At 38.6% G+C, this 17,761-nt stretch overlaps 1 protein-coding gene across 7 annotated transcripts in view; it reads right to left on the reverse strand.

Annotated features, from left to right (window-relative positions):
* Positions 1-10,792: 10,792 nt before the first annotated feature.
* The window catches only part of chd5.S (chromodomain helicase DNA binding protein 5 S homeolog), a 133,582-nt gene continuing 126,613 nt past the window's right edge, over positions 10,793-17,761 (reverse strand). For 6 of the 7 annotated variants that reach the window (XM_041571481.1, XM_018227958.2, XM_041571479.1 and 3 more), the window contains one exon: positions 10,793-12,435. In XM_041571481.1, the coding sequence (XP_041427415.1) occupies positions 12,320-12,435 (116 nt within the window). In that variant the 3' untranslated portion in view covers positions 10,793-12,319. The remainder of the gene's footprint in view (positions 12,436-17,761) is intronic. The other variant, XM_041571480.1, reaches the window with a different exon arrangement.

Genomic DNA, 17,761 nt, shown 5'->3' on the forward strand with positions numbered 1-17,761 from the left:
ACTTTAAAATCGCAAAGTCCTTATTTAGAAATAACTTACCGGATCTCCTCTTTAGAAAAGGCGACAGGGCGGCGATCCATCGTGCGGCGCTCGATTTCTCCTCTCTGGCTATCTCCTATAAGGAAGGCAGGCAGGAGAAATCGAGTGCCGCATGATGGATCCCCCATCGCCTTTTCTGAAAGGAAACGCAAGCGGAGATTCAGTAAGTTATTTCTAAATAAAGACTTTGCGATTTTAAAATTTAATATGTGTTAGTGTTTTTTTTTTCCGTAGTACACAAACAAATTTTTTTTAATACATTTTTGATGTTACTGATCCTTTAATGACAAGCATAAAGCAGAACTAAAACTGCAATAAAAAAAACCAAAACTAATGATTACATGGTTTTATTAAAGGATAAGTACGGCTTTTATTTTAAAAAACCCTAAAATTACTCCGCGCACCTCCCAGAATAACCTACTGTATCTTTCTCCCTGGCCTGCATTTAGATTTATTTTGTTTTTCTATTACAGGAAAGTCAACTGCAGCTCTTTTAATTGCTTCCTTGTCTAGTGTGACGCTCTGCCCATTTTTTATTTCTCAGTTCTCCTCTCTCTCTGGCTAAGAGACCTCAAGGAGGTGCCTACTGGGCGTGCTCACTGCCTCTCCTCCAATGGAAAGCAATAAAGCATGCGCAGTAGGCACCTCTTGAGGTCTTATAGCCAGAAAGACAAGGGGGCAAATTCACTATGTGCCGAAGCGCCTAACGCTAGCGTCAATTCGCTAGCGTTGGGCATTTTCGTTACTTCGCAAATTCACTAACGGACGCTGGCGTAACTTTGCTAGTGTAACTTCGCACCCTTACGTCTGGCGAAGTTGCGCAACGGACGTAACTCCGCAAATTCACTAACGCGCGCATTGTACTGAACATTACCTCTTGCGCCAGACTTTCCTTCGCCACCTCAGACCAGGGGAAGTGCAATAGAGTAGATAGGATTGCTTCAAAAAAATTTTTCTAAGTCCCAAAAAATGCTGGCGTTTTTTCTTTATTATGAGTGATAGGCTGAAAAAGATTGAAAAAATGTTTGGGGCTCCCCTCCTTCCCCCCTACATTTCCTAACTCATGGCAACTTAACTATACAGTGGGCACATGTGTAGGGCAAAATAAACATTTTATTAGATGTTTTGAAGGTTTCCCAGGCTTGTGTAGTGCTGCTACATATTCCTTCATTGAAATTTGAATTTGGCGCCGTATGCAAATTAACCACCGCTAGCGTAACTTCGCTTATCGAATCAACGCTAGCGCAGCTTCGCAACCTTACGCTACCCCTTTAGTGGATTTGCGGAGTGCTGGCGAAACTACGCCTGGCGAAGTGCGGCAAAGTTACGCCTGGCGCAACTACGAATCTTAGTGAATGTCCCACAAGGAGAGCTCAGAAAGCAAAAGGGGCGGAGCTTCATGCCAGACAAGGAAGTAACTGAAAGAGCTGCAGTGGAACTGTCGGTAATAAAGAAACCAAATAAATCTGAATGCATCTGAAGGTATGGTATTCTGGGGGATGACATTTTACTTATGAGTTTACTTATTTTTTAACAGCCAGAATAACCTACCTATCATTCACCTTGTGCCATGACAATTACTATACTGGCATAAACATATATCCCAAAAACATGCAGAACTGAATATGCACAGAATAACAAAGCAAGTGTTTTTTTATATAGTCTTATAACTCCTCGGTGACATAATATCTTTATAAATTACAGTAGGGGGTACATTATCCACTATATATATCCCACACACATGGTTAAATGAGTGGCTTGTTGCTAGGGTTCCACTTGCACTGACAACCAGGTAATTGATTGAATGACAGAAGCTGAATGTAAAGGTAAGACGTAACAACAAAGAACACGCAGTCTTGGAATGAATCGGCACTTTAGATGATCAGATTACATCTTATATTTAAGGTTATAGAAAGCTAACACATTATGAAACAAAAACACAGAAATAAATCATTTTGAACAAGTCTCAGTGTAACATTGTATAAAGTTTACTTTACCTTTATCATATTTTGCCTTCCACTTTGCTTCTGAAAGAGCCGGTCACAACTGGATTCAGAGAGACGTCACATAATGGAGATCGAGCTGTCACATCTGACTTCAGAACTTGCAACTTGTTGAACAGGAAGTCGAGTTGCCTACTGCATGCACTCTAATTGCGCTCTAATGGCCCCGCGTGCTATTCAATTACTGCTAGTTTTCTGTCCAAATGAGGTTTTCAGATTTCAATTAGAAAACAGCCCCTTAGTGGCCACAGTCCCCACTACTACATGCGACTTTTACATACAAGGGCAGAATTCCTCAAATCATATTTTGAAGTATCGCACATGACAAAAAAGTGGGGATATTAAACCTGCCCCCTCCCCTGTTATCCAGGAGCCTTATAACCTATTCCTTGGATCTAATATATTATATTTAAAAACCATGTTAAAAAAACTCTTTTAGAGGTGGGTGTAAAAACCTGAAGGAACTTGTTACCCGACCCTGAGCCAATGGGAGCAGACAGCCCGACAGGGTGTAGATTTAGATGAGCAGCCCAACTGATTTGCAAGTTGATTGGGAGGAAGTAAAGAGTAAATATGAGGGTCACCCACATTTCTAAGCTAAGAGAATGGGTGCCACCCAGTGGAGCAGTAATAAGCAAAATGAAAGAATTCCTCCTTACTCACATTTAGCTTAAAGGGGTTGTTCACCTGCCAAACATTTTTTTTCAGTTGTTTTTAGATTATTCCCCAGAAATAAAGACTTTTTTCAATTACTTCCCATTATTTATTTTTTACTGTTTTTCCAAAATCTAAGGGGCCCATTTACTTAGCTCGAGTGAAGGAATAGAAGAAAAAATACTTTGAATTTCCGATGGTCGAATATGGCTACTTCGACCATCGAATGGGCTACTTCGAACTTCAACTACGACTTTGAATCGAATGATTCGAACTAGAAATCGTTTGACTATTCGACCATTCAATAGTCTAAGTACTGTCTCTTTAAAAAATACTTCGACCCCCTAGTTCGCCACTTAAAACCTACCGAGGCCAATGTTAGCCTATGGGGAAGGTGACCATAGCCTTCCTAACAATTTTCTGATCGAAGGATAATCCTTCGATCGATGGATTAAAATCCTTCGAATCGTTCGATTTGAAGGATTTAATCGTTCGATCAAACGATTATTCCTTCGATCGTAGGGAGGGATAGCGATAAATCCTTCGACTTCGATGTCGAAGGATTTACATTTGGCAGTCGAATATCGAGGGTTAATTAACCCTCGATATTCGACCCTATGTAAATCTGCCCCTAAGTGTAAAGTTTAATGTTGGTGTCTCTGGTGTTTGAGTCTGACAGCTCAGTAAATTCAGGTGCAGACTCTAAACTGTTACAATTTTGCAACATTGAGTTGATACATTTCTCAGCAGCATCTCTGGAGTATTAGCAACAATTGTATCAATTCTAACAGCTGCCTGTAATTAAACCCAGAGATTCTGCTCAGCAGGGACAAAAATAAGAAATGTATCAACTAAATGTTGTAATTTAGAATTTACAGGGTCAGCGACCCCCCTCCCAGAGCTGCTTTAGAAGGTGAAAAATGACACTTTACACTTCCATATTAGAAAACACATAGAAAATAGAAAGTCATTGGAAAAAGTCTCTATTTCTGGTGATTATCTGAAAACAACTAGTTGGTTGAAGGTAACCCACCCCTTTAAGTACTAATCATTCCCTATAAATAGAGACAGAACAGTCTGTGAATATTTGTAAAGATGAGGCCTTTCTATATTTTTACTAGTGCTGCTGCTCCTTTTCTTTTTAATGAGATCTAATGTATGTAATACGTAGCAACAGCATTGGGGCTGTGGAAAATACAGTTTGCCATGACTTTCTCAGTTAAATATTGTGGCAGATATGAAAGTGGTGGTTCAGGCTGGGTGAACATATTCTGTACTTTCTATAAATTCTATGTGTCCAGGGAAACAGGAATGGTTATATTTGTGGAATTACTTTGTCTTTTTACCAAAATGGTGATTGGTTGATTTTTCCACTTTTTTAATCTCATTATTTTGGTATTATTAAGGGTGCTTTTTCCAACAAAAAGGTATTATACAGCAATATTTCTCCAGAACTGACCATCATTGGGGCTCATTTGATTTTGGACATGTACAGTTAGGGGCAGATTTATCAAGGGTCGAATTTAAAGTTCATGGGAGTTTGTAAAAACCTAAATACAAACACGAATCACCCCTTGATTTTTATCCTTCTAATTCCGGTGGAGGTCTGACTACAGTCAGTATTCAAAAATTTCACAATATCCAAAGAATAGAAAAGAACCCCCACTAGAACAGACTAAACTCAGGCAGTCACAAAGTATTATTGACACACTTATTTATAGTTAGTTGAATAGACACTTGAATATGCCACTTATTAAATTGTTATAAAGTGCTGTGCAATAAGTTATAAAGTGCAGTGCAAGGATTATTAGTGAGGAGCTTGAAAGACCAAATTTCTTCTTTCCCACAATATTATTAGACAATTAATAGAGTGATACCAAATTGATCACCAATTTCTAAATTACTAGTAGTGCTAAAAAAATTTTTTAATAATTATAATTGATTGACTAAAATGAGAATATTGAATATATTAGATTATAAAGTGCTACAGTGCTAAATGAATTTAGTAGTCCTTCCTAATTAGTAAGGTTCAATTCGTTAAATAACTAGACTGCCATTAGATAGGATAAAAATAAGAAATTAATTAAATCATTGCTCAAATTCATGAGACGCGCGTTTCGCTATGTTAGCTTTGTCAAGGCGTAATAATAATTATTACGCCTTGACAAAGCTAACATAGCGAAACGCGCGTCGGCGTTTCATTTCCAGATCTGGTTATCTTTTAAAACTATATACTCAACTTGGGGTCAAACAATTTTTGGAGGGTGGTGGAAAGAATCTTTGCTCGGTTCAACTCCTTCTCTTTCTCTGCAATACTAAACTCCCAGGAGACCGTGGAATTGTGGTTTTATAGGATATCGTAGTCTCTCAAATCAGCTTAGGGCTTAGTTAATCACGAGACCACAGTCCCGGTTACTCTGCCTTCTCCACCTTTGTGGTGTCCTAGGGATAGAACAAATTAGGTAGTAGTTTTGGGACAACTCCACCCTCTCTTTTTTCATTTTCCTCCTTTTCTCATGAATTTGAGCAATGATTTAATTAATTTCTTATTTTTATCCTATCTAATGGCAGTCTAGTTATTTAACGAATTGAACCTTACTAATTAGGAAGGACTACTAAATTCATTTAGCACTGTAGCACTTTATAATCTAATATATTCAATATTCTCATTTTAGTCAATCAATTATAATTATTAAAAAATTTTTTTAGCACTACTAGTAATTTAGAAATTGGTGATCAATTTGGTATCACTCTATTAATTGTCTAATAATATTGTGGGAAAGAAGAAATTTGGTCTTTCAAGCTCCTCACTAATAATCCTTGCACTGCACTTTATAAATTATTGCACAGCACTTTATAACAATTTAATAAGTGGCATATTCAAGTGTCTATTCAACTAACTATAAATAAGTGTGTCAATAATACTTTGTGACTGCCTGAGTTTAGTCTGTTCTAGTGGGGGTTCTTTTCTATTCTTTGGATAGTTTGTAAAAACCCCCATGAACTCAAAATTCGAATAAAAAACGACCATTTGAAATTGTTCAAACTCAGGTGAATGGGATCGACCCGCAATCTCTAATCGAATTCGATTCAAGTTTTTTCACCAAAAAAACCCCTCAATTTTCAGGATGTTTCCAAATAACTCCAAAGAGATTCCAGGCCATTGCCATAGGCTAAAACAGCGATTCGGCAGGTTTAAGGCTGCGAATACTCCAATAAGAATTCTTAAAGGGTCAGTACATGATACATTTCAAAATTCGAATCAAATTTTCTATTCCCTAGTCGAATTACACTAAAATAAACTCGAAAATTTGAATTCAAATTTTCACTTCGATCCTTGTTAAATCTGCCCCTTAAAGTCCCACTTTGAGGTTCAAATTAGTCAGCCCCGCCCTCACTACGCTCACATCAAAGTTAATATAAAATAATAGGAAAAAATTGCTGTATTAGGTGTTGAGACCACAGTTCCAAACACAGTAAATAAGTGGTCACACCAAATCTTACAGTCATTCTGGGTTTCCAGGTCTAGTTAGGACAGCAAAACACTATGTGACTTTTAGCCTGGGCCCCCCTGTCACTGCTTTCAGCCCCCGGGGAGGCCAGCACCCACAATTTGAACAGTCCCACAGGTCTATAGAGATGACTCCCATTGGCCTGGTTGCAGTCTTGCAGTTATAGTGAATATATCGGTACTCTGATGGACAACTGCCATAGGAACTTTGGGTGTAATGAGCACTTTATTGTGTATACACAAGTGTAAACATCTACCATCTAAAGCCCTTTCAAATCCCAATAGTTTGTAGAGACGTAGGAAACAATGAGTGGCCTCAATGGTTGGCTCTACTGATTTGCATTCTCTGTCCATGAGCAACAAGTGCCTATCTAGGAAATACTCCTGACCTTGTCAGATGGAATGTTTCTGCCATCTCTGGTGTCACGAGCATCAGAATCACCAACCAATGTATGTTCTTCAGGATGGATCATCTATTGGCATCTAACAGCAGCTACACTGTGAACTCATTTGCTATTTACATCTTTATTACTTGATTAGCTTTATTTTAACCACCATAATGTTGATCATAAAAGTTCTTTTCAAGCAAAGCAATGGCTTCACTCTACAGTACATTTTGGTAAGGGGTGCATTATGCTAGATGCAACGGACTGGCATCTTTACAGCTCAATCTACTGCAGAAATACAGTTTCCTTGCTCTCTCCACCAGTATAACTGTCATCGGCCTGCTGATATTGTAGTCCTCTGATATTTGGAGTGATATACCCATAAAGAGGATCACTGTACCAGAGGCCTCCCCTTTAGACTAGAAGAAAAGAACTTTCATTTGAAGCAACGTAGGGGGTTCTTCACAGTCAGGACAGTGAGGTTGTGGAATGCACTGCCGTGTGATGTTGTGATGCTGATTCAGTTAATGCCTTCAAGAATGGCTTGGATGATTTCTTGGACAGACATAATATCAAAGGCTATTGTGATACTAAACTCTATAGTTAGTATAGATATGGGTATATAGAATTTATGTGAAAGTAGGGAGGGGTGTGTGTGTGTGGATTCTGGGTTTTCATTTGGAGGGGTTGAACTTGATGGACTTTGTCAACCCAATTTAACTATGTAACTATGTAATATATAGAAAGCCACCAACCTTACCAACCTTTACCCTTCCAACTGTTCTCAATGGAACCCCCTATGTCTGGCACGTGTTGCTAATGCAGCAGGCAATTCAGGTCCCAACATCCGATCAAAAACAGGTGCCAGAATGGAACCTTCATGCTAAACATTCCCTATCTCAGGGAGGTTGTTATACTTAAAAACAATTGTAAAAATAAAAAAAGATTAAACTCAGTCAAGGTTTTTTTTTATTGATAGCAGATTTTCTTGGACACTGTCATATTTATCCAGTGGAAAAATCTCCATTCCTTGAAGTTAATCAAGGGGTCAGGGGCAACAGAAAAGGTTGGTTACTTCTGTTTCTCCCTCTTAAATATGCTCAGGGGTGTAACTACAGAGGAAGCAGACCCTGCAGCTGCAGGGGGGCCCAGAAGGTATAGGGGGCCCACATGGGTGCATGTATAATTTCAATACATATTGGTAAAACAGGTCAACCTCTGGACATTTTGGGGGCCTGAAAAATAACTTGCTGTGGGGCCCAGTAATATCTAATTATGCCACTGAATATGCTAACTTCCTTTTGTTGTGCAATTATAACGCATTGTTGTTATTTGTCACTGCTTAAATAAATAGATTTGGAGAAAAAAAAAAAGGCTGGGGTAATAGAACAAGTTGATCCAATAAATACTCTCCAATAACAGTTTGGGTTTTCGTCATGGTGTAAAATACCTTTATCAATATTAATAATTGTATTAATACAAATACAGGATCAATGATTACATCTTTTGATATGCTGCTTGTGAGCAATAACTTACACAAGTAAAGGTAGAATTTAAAAAGATTTACTTAGCTTTGTATGATGGTATTTACAAGATTAGCCGGTTCAGCATCAATTCAGCACAATCGGGGAGCTCCGCAACCTTTGGTGCACAGGCCCGGATTTAGGGAAAGGCCCCCTAGGCCCGGGCCTAGGGCGGCAAGATGTTAGGGGCGGCAAGAAGGCGCCCCTTAACATCTTGTGTAAGTCGGCTGCTCCTGATAGATCCGGCTGGCTTTAGGACCGCTCCTCCAGCCTATCTCCCGCTGTGGCTCCGCCCCCTCCCACTCCTCTCTGTGCTCGTGCTGCTGCTGCATCTGCTGTGCTGCGTGTGTCCCAGCAAGGTGATCTGTTCCTGGTATGTACATTTAATATTTCCCCTGCAGATCTGCTGTATATCGGCCATGTAGAGAAATATGTCATAGTCAACTTGCAGATTTGCTGGAGGTGCAGAATCACAAGTGCTCTAAACCTGTTATAGATGTTTTTATGGCCCTTTCCTGCTTCCTACAAAATGAAAACCATTTCAGTTCTATTACACAATTAGTCTATTTTTGATATAGAACTTTTTATGCTTTAAGTTACTGCTACGATAATCAAGATGAAATATTTATATACAAACTAATAATATGAATTTAAATTAATGGCTACATATGAAATTTGATAAATGAATTTTGTACATGATTTTATATATATTGTGTGATGAAATTAAAAACCTCAATTAATTTAAATCCATTTACTCCATTTAATTAATTAATGATTATTATATTTCATTAAGAAGAAATTTACAAGAGTGCGACATAAGGGACCTTTTTCGTTTCAACCTATTACAGAATTAGGTTTCCTTCCTTACACTTTTCCCTTGTTTACAAAATGTGATTGACTTGCATCTTAGCTGCAGGGTTCAGCCGAAAATATTGGTTTTCTGTCATCTGACATACAGACTTGTGCAGCAGCAGATACGGCCAGAAACTGCTTCTTATAAGATCAGCTGCGCTGCAGTACCAAGTGCAACATCAGACACAGTTTGTTCTATTTGTAAATTATCTTTTCAACTGGAAACAGGGTACTCTGAGAATTACTCATGTATAATAAGAGATCATGTACCCCCTACTGTAAATGATAAGGATATTAGAAGTCACTGAGGGGTTGTTCTGTGACCATATAAAGACACAAGGCTGCAGGCTGAGTTATACAGGGAACTCTGAGTATCAATCATGTATTATAATGGATAATGTACCCCCTACTGTAAATGATAAGGATATTAGAAGTTACTGACGGGGTTGTTCTGTGACCATATGAAGACTCAAGGCTGCAGGCTGAGTTATACAGGGAACTCTGAGTATCACTCATGTATTATAAGGGATAATGTACCCCCTACTGTAAATAAGGATATTAGAAGTCACTGAGGGGTTGTTCTGTGACCATATAAAGGCACAAGGCTGCAGGCTGAGTTATACAGGGAACTCTGAGTATCACTCATGTATTATAAGGGATAATGTACCCCCTACTGTAAATGATAAGGATAATAGAAGTTACTGACGGGGTTGTTCTGTGACCATATGAAGACTCAAGGCTGCAGGCTGAGTTATACAGGGAACTCTGAGTATCACTCATGTATTATAAGGGATAATGTCTGCTGAGAAATAGGAACTACAAAGATTATGCTGCTGCCAAGATTTGACTTTTTTATTTTATAATAAATATTTAACTGATGCTGCGGCTGCCCACTGGAGCACAATTGACAAACTTATCAAAACAAGGGACACATCTCTCTCTGCATCTATGTATAAAAAGGTGTCTATATAGAGAATATATATAGATATATCTCAAACAAGCCTAACTGCTAGTTGATCCATCTGATCCACTTTTGCATAAATGTCCTGATTGGAAAAAGATTCACATCCAGAAAATGCTTCCAGAGGGGGGGGGGCTTGCGGCACAGTAGCTGGGCCTAGGGGGGCAAGGAGGGTAAATCCGGCCCTGTTGGTGCATGACCCTCAGGTTCCCGATAATCAAGCGATGTTCCAAAATCCTGGCGCTGGTAGGTGAAGCTACTCATCCAAAAATGAAGTTGTACTTTATACTCAACAGCTACAGAGATCTTTAACCCTGAATGATGACCTAGGCAATATTGTTAGCTTAATGTTCTAAAACATGGGCCCCCAACTTGTGTCCAAGCCTGGAATTCAAAAATAAGCATCTGCTTTGAAGCCACTGGGAGCAACATCCGAGGGGTTGGGAAGCAACATGTTGCTCATGAGCTACTGGTTGGGGATCACTGATCTAATAGATCAGCAAGAACTTTAAATCTCTTCAACCAAGACTCAGTTTGTTACTCAATCTTGTGTGTCTGTCTATTTACTCATTCTAAAAGATATCTGCTGGGTAACCATACCTGTGTTTCCTATAGGCTGTTTACCCAGCAATATATGTAGAACAAGGACACCTCACTTCGTATCTTTACCATAGCTCTCTAAAATGTGCTTCACTGACTAAAGCTAAAGAAGACTTCAATCAGAAATAGATGTTGTAAATCATACAATTAAATTAGAAAATACCCACTACACTACACATGGTTTCTCCGCTGATTTTTCAACAGACCCACCATGGTGGCAGACAAAACACTAGTGTGAATGAAATTCCAATAAATCATTCTGATTGGTCAAAACATCATTTTCAGTTTTATTTTTTTTTTTTTTTGTGATACATTCAAATTAACCTACAGAATAAGTCATAAACATCTGTACAGCTTTAGTGTCTTGGCCCACAAAGACAAGCAGGGATGGAGTTTTTATATCTTTACTGTATTGGCTTAGGTAGTAAGTAAAGATATGGACGATGGGGTGAAAATGGGGCTCTCTGTAACCACTCACATATTAAACATACGGCACAGCTTATAAACGCATAGGAACATCATACAGGTGTAATCTCTGATTCCCATCTCTCTTCCCTCTCGTAAGGACATGACATGGGTGCAAGTTGCTGCAGGATGGGTCAGTATTTCTTGAATATGGACATTTTCAGGAAAAACTGGTGCCACACTATTTACGGATGATTCTAATGGACCAGTTGAATAAAATGTAGTTTTACATATGGTTTGGGAGTTGCAGTTCATATATACAAGTCACTGAGAAGCTTTGTGTTTGTTCCCATTTTTATTTTGATTGCTTCTGGGCTCAGCTCCCATATATTCCTAAACATCTAATATCTGGAGTGTTGCAGGTCCAAAGCCAACTCCCAGGTCTGTCGCATGGGTTGCACAGTAATATACATTATAACAAAAGCCCAGCTCCGGATGACTTCTATAAGGCAAGCTTAAAGGTTAGGGCATATTTTAGAGCTGCCTTATACACTGTAATGAGAAAGCTTGGGGTTCAAATAGAAAATGGAATTCTTTATATAGTTAAATGAACAGTGCACCCCGATAACTCCACCCTGATATTATTAATAGTGAAACGCTAGGGCAAAAACTGGGATGAAAGTAGTTTTCTATATACTATAATTCACATGCAGATGTCTTACTTTTTATAAGCCAAACCATTGATTTTATACCTGAACGTGGCATATGGTGCATATTTTGGACTAGCCCAAGAATACATGGGGTACAAGGCAGTGGTACAGAGAGAATGGAAATACAGAAAGCATGGATACACGATACAATGTACTGGGTGGGATTGTGCAGCCTCCAATCCATAAGTAAGTGGGCGCAGATCCCTTACCAAAGAGCAGATGTTCATTTTCCCCAGACATCATGGAAAGCAATGACATGGAAAGCTTAGGGAGACTAAGGATAGCCATGCAGCATCTGATACCATAACGAAAACACTTGAGATCAAACCCCCTCCAGCGCCCACACAGGTCCCACATTCATTGCTCTGCAACAGATAGGGAACCTTTCAGCAACAAAATGGTTTTTGACAAACATAAAAGGCCTCAGGTTAGCAAGTTGGTTCCTGGACATCAACCAGGTTTCTTTTCAAAATTGATAAAAAGAGAAACAGAAACATCACAATAATACCCTTGGTAAGTATTTCAACTTTTATCAAGACAAACTCTTCAAGTCTTCAATAAGAAAGTGCAAAAAATGTACTAGGAAATGAAATCCCTTTTAACAAGAAGTCCATTTCATGGTAGAGCAATCTAAGTATGTGGATGGCGGATTCAACTTCCCCTTTAGGCTGTGATTTAATCTTCAATAAAGATGATGTCACTGAGTCTCCCTTTCCGATCCAATGACGCACAATCCTTTAGGGAATCGATCATTTTCTTGTCGGGATATGCCGAGTGGGTCCCATTGGATGCTGCAGCAGGAACAGAAAGAAACCATCTTTAATGCTCGTTGACTTATACGTAACAGCATTATTTTATGGCGTTTCAACCTAGATCAGGACTGTAAAGAAATGATTCATGAGTATTTGGAACAAGTTTTATATCATCTGTCTCTACGTTCCATTTCCGGATGGTGAGGACGGCTAACACGAAGCAGACAACAGTTTCAATGAAGCAGTGGCACGATGGGTAATGGCCTTAATGAGCTCAACACTGTAAGGTGTTTCCAGAATGAGATAAAACAAGATGACAATGGTATGGTCCAGGCCTAACAGCATTGGCTGTGTTGCATTTGTAGATGCAAGTCCTACTTAAACCTTGGGCAAATTTGCCTCAATGCGGTAACTGAGAGCAACCAATAGGGGTCCACTTACAAACGATAACATTGCAATTTTTTTCCATGAATCATGAAAAATTTGTGGTTTTCCTATTTTACGAAAAATCTTTAAAAAATTCTAAATTTTTCAGGTAAAAAAACATGAAAGCCATAGGGGTGATGTAGAAGTCAATGGGAGGAGTGCTGATCCTATTGGACCATTTTTAAATCAATTAGAATGTTAGCGGGTTTTGGAAATTTTTTGGAAATGTCCAAAAAACTCGAATTTTTAGAGCTTTTTGTGGTATTTGGATGTTTTCCAGATCGTTCAGCCCTTTTTTAAATAGGAACTTTTAATAAATTCAATGAACATTTTTAGAGTATGTCAGTCGTGGTTTCAAAAGCCTCTAAAACCACTAAAATGGACTTTATATAAATAAGCCTCTAAATATCAGCAGTTGTCTGATCAAAGCTCATTCCTAGCTGGTTACTGTAGGGCACAATTTCCTTCTGATAAATGAACCAAGTGGTGTATCACATGCAAACTTCTGTCCCTGCCCACTACCCCATCAGGCCCAGTGTTGGGCAGATTTCCAGGCACCTGGAGTTCCCCTGAATACAAACAGCCCAATGACTAGGGAAGATAGCAGACCTGCTGTAGATAACAAGAAGACGGTATTCTACCAATGCTACAAGGTTAGCCAGTACTTTGTAGGCTACTGTATGTCTAGTAAAGATAAATACCCTGTAACTACTGTGGGTAGTTGAAACTGTTTATATATTGAAACAAGAGTGATTCCTACAAGTTGTCAGGTGGCTGAATACGCCCTAAGTGACATTACCATTAAGGTGATTGGTTTTTGTTTATCTCAAGCAAAAATATATAGGATATTATTACACACACAGAGGCCTGCTTATCAACATTTAAATTTGTGAGTTTTTTTTTTCTTCGAATAATTGCAAAATGAAATAAAAATAAAAAATCAGAATATAAAAAAACTCGACTGAATAAAATTGTGGAAAAAACTCTAATACCTCAAATTTGTGAACAAAATTAGAATTTTGCATAGGAAAACTCCCATTTGCTTCTACATGAATTCACAAGCTTTTAGATGCCGAAATTTTACCAGTTTTTTTGTACTTAATAAATACTAAACATTTGAGTATTTGAAAATGAATTGAGAATTTTAAATTCGAACATTTATAAATCACCCCATTAGTACAATGTTGCCATAAGGAGTAGTTCTATTTGGTGTCAGGAACGATGATTTTCCCTTTCTGATGCAAATTTGAGATGGCTTTTAATCAGGCCCGGATTTGTGGCGAGGCCACAAAGGCCCGGGCCTTGGGCAGCATGCCGCCCAGGTGCATCTTTAGGTGCACTGGGGACGCCGCTTAGTCGAATCTGGCCCTGCTTCTAATGGGTTTTTCGTCTTCCTCTGGATCACCTCCTACACATTACATAGGATCCAATTTGATAGATACAGTATGTGTCCTCTTTCAGCCTCAGCAAGTATACAGCTATGTAAAAATATCTTCAGGCATTCATAAACCCTTTATATGTTGTTTGTGGGGGGGATGATAAATTTGGGAATGATCCTACTAAATATCAGTGTTGGACTCGGTCTCCTAATTAGACACCCTGTGCCCACCCTCACAGATATTTGAGATAGTATATGTATACATTTTTATTTAGGGACCACAGTGAGATCTTCTGGTTACTCTGATGCCTCCAGGCCAACTCTCATGCCTCCTTAATTGTATAGGTTTTTATTTAGTGACCACAGCGGAACTAAATATGGACTAATGAGAGATCCTGTTACTTTGATTGGCCAATCCAACCCTGATGTTTTCCTGTGCCCTACACTGAACTTATCAACTGCAGCCCAAAACTCACCAGAGAAGAAGCAGGGTAGAAGATCAACTCACTGCAGAAGATTGTAGGAAGCAGAAACAATGAAATTATTACAACTCCTAAGGATGATCCCTTCAAGGTAAAAATGGCCAAACCACAGCAGTGTGTCCCAAAGAAGAAATCAGAAGATTCACTTGATATTTCCCTTTAAGAGCTAGTGTTTCCATATCATTTACACTGGTTTGGTTTGCCTACAAGTCAACTAATGTTGAAATGTCCAAAACACGGGACATAATAAATAAAAGGAAAGTATTTTCAGGAACTGCAACATTTACTTGAGAAGCTCAGAGATGGGCTGCTTGTTAGACGTGCGTCCCGCTATGTGTTGACCTTTGCAATAACGATACGCCACTGGAGGGATCGATATCTCCAAACAATTATGGAAGATATTAAATCTTAATTATTAATGCATGTGCCTTAGAAATGTCTCCAAGGGCGTCTTGTGTTACAGAGTGGGAGAGCAAGTTCCTGCTATACGGCAGGATGAATGTTATTTAGGATGGCTGCAGAACAGATACGCAAGCCCTGGCATTCCCTGGATTTAACCGTATAAATATCATCATGAATTAGTATAAGTGGCTTATTTAACAGTTAAACCACAGACCAATAAACATATTTATCCAATCACATTTAATTACCCAGTGATTCTGCTGCCATCTGGATACTGGATATACTTATATACCTGGTGTGTATTATATAGTGAATAAAGTACCCCCTCTTGTAAAATATAAGGATATTATAAGTCACCGAGGAGTTTCATGACCATATAAGCAGGTTATGGAACTCCAGCTTTTTATACTAATAAGCAAAGTGCTTTATCAGATTGGCACTACATACAATGTGAACCCTGCAGTTATGAGCTCCATGGGTAATAGTTGTAATAAAGGAATTCCATCACAGACAATCTACCAAGGCTCAAAATTCAGCCCAAAAATACTAATGTATTGTGTTGACCTCAATATGGATTCATGCAGCTTAGTTACAAGCTACTGTTTTATTAGTACAAAGAAAAAACGGTTTGCTTCCTAAAGCGCTATTAGAAATTACATTGTTGTATTTGGGAGCTCTCTGGACAAAGGATTTCTAGATAATAGATTCCCTCCCTGTTTTATACTTATAAGTTGTGTTTTTTTGCATTGGACAAAAAACAGTACCTTGTACTTGATCCCAACCAATATATCTATTTAATCCTTATTGAAGGCAAAGCCAGCCTATTGGGTTTATTTAGTATCTAATATATTTACAAGTTGTCTTAAGGTAAGGAGATCCAAGTTACAGAAAGATCCATTATCTCAAAAACCAGACATTCTGTTTCATAAGCCCCATACCTGTATACCACAATGGATAGATCTATATACTGTTAGGCAAGATGTATTTCCTCTTATTGGCACAAGCATGGTTAGGTTTGGGTGATATGTGATACCACTCTTATTCTGTCAGATGAGCTGCACCTTCAAGTGTGGGGCGTTTAGACTCCACTCATCCCCTTAGCACTTAAACATGTCTTAATGCTTTCTGGCAGGCTGCTGTTTTTCCTTCTCAATGTAACTGAATGTGTCTCAGTGGGACATGGGGTTTTTACTATTGAGTGTTGTTCTTAGATCTACCAGGCAGCTGTTATCTTGTGTTAGGGAGCTGTTATCTGGTTCAAGGATAAGGGGGTTGCGGACACCGCCAGCTGGTATCAGTAAATGTGAACCGGAACGTATTAAAACAAATCCATCTTTATTAGACAATTTAAAAATAGCAGGCAGGGGAAAGGAGAACAGGCTTGACGCGTTTCGTGACGTCTAGGTCACTTCATCAGAAGCTTGAAGGCCCCCTGCTGGATCCTCACAGAAATAACACCCATAATTAAGAACATTGAGAACATATGTTAAAAGTCACGTAACAGGTACACTCTGTATTCAAATAATGATAAACATATATAAAGATAAGCATATTTAACAGCAACAACGTATGTACTGCAAGGTCATAATATGATGTAAACATGGTTATATAAATGTTAATAGAAATACTTATTTATAAGAATAATTATAAGGATATCAAGTCGAGGAGTGCAAGCAGCACCAAAATTATGAAATTGGAAAAACCATACAAAATTATTCAAAATTATGCAAAATTATACAAAAATATACAAAAATATATAATTTTAATTTTAGTTTTATGAAGGCCCAAAAATCATCAAATATTCGGAAAAATCAAAACATCACAGAGAAACGGGAAAAAGGCAGCTAAAGAGTAAAATACGCTGAAAAAGAAGCTTTGAAAAAGCCTACTGGATCTTTAAGCTAAATACGGTGACCCCACATGGGCTAAATAGAGAATGGGAACTGACTTGTTTCATTGACTACTAGTTTATTACCTTTTTCAAAGCTTCTTTTTCACTCCTCGACTTGATATCCTTATAATTATTCTTATAAATAAGTATTTCTATTAACATTTATATAACCATGTTTACATCATATTATGACCTTGCAGTACATACGTTGTTGCTGTTAAATATGCTTATCTTTATATATGTTTATCATTATTTGAATACAGAGTGTACCTGTTACGTGACTTTTAACATATGTTCTCAATGTTCTTAATTATGGGTGTTATTTCTGTGAGGATCCAGCAGGGGGCCTTCAAGCTTCTGATGAAGTGACCTAGACGTCACGAAACGCGTCAAGCCTGTTCTCCTTTCCCCTGCCTGCTATTTTTAAATTGTCTAATAAAGATGGATTTGTTTTAATACGTTCCGGTTCACATTTACTGATACCAGCTGGCGGTGTCCGCAACCCCCTTATCCTTGGATTGTTGTTTGCCGCGGCCAGAGCGGACCCAGCGGTTACATCTACCAGGCTGTCTGTGCATGCTCACCTCTCCAGGTTTGGATTGCTCTCGTTTGAATTTCCTCAGCTGTTATCTGGTTACCTTCCCATTGTTCTGTTGTTAGGCTGCTGGGGGGGAAAGGGAGGGGGTGATATCACTCCAACTTGCAGTACAGCAGTAAAGAGTGATTGAAGTTTATCAGAGCACAAGTCACATGACTTGGGGCAGCTGGGAAATTGACAATATGTCT

This window comes from Xenopus laevis, chromosome 7S (assembly GCF_017654675.1).
Source record: "Xenopus laevis strain J_2021 chromosome 7S, Xenopus_laevis_v10.1, whole genome shotgun sequence".
NCBI classification, from domain to species: Eukaryota; Metazoa; Chordata; class Amphibia; order Anura; family Pipidae; genus Xenopus; species Xenopus laevis.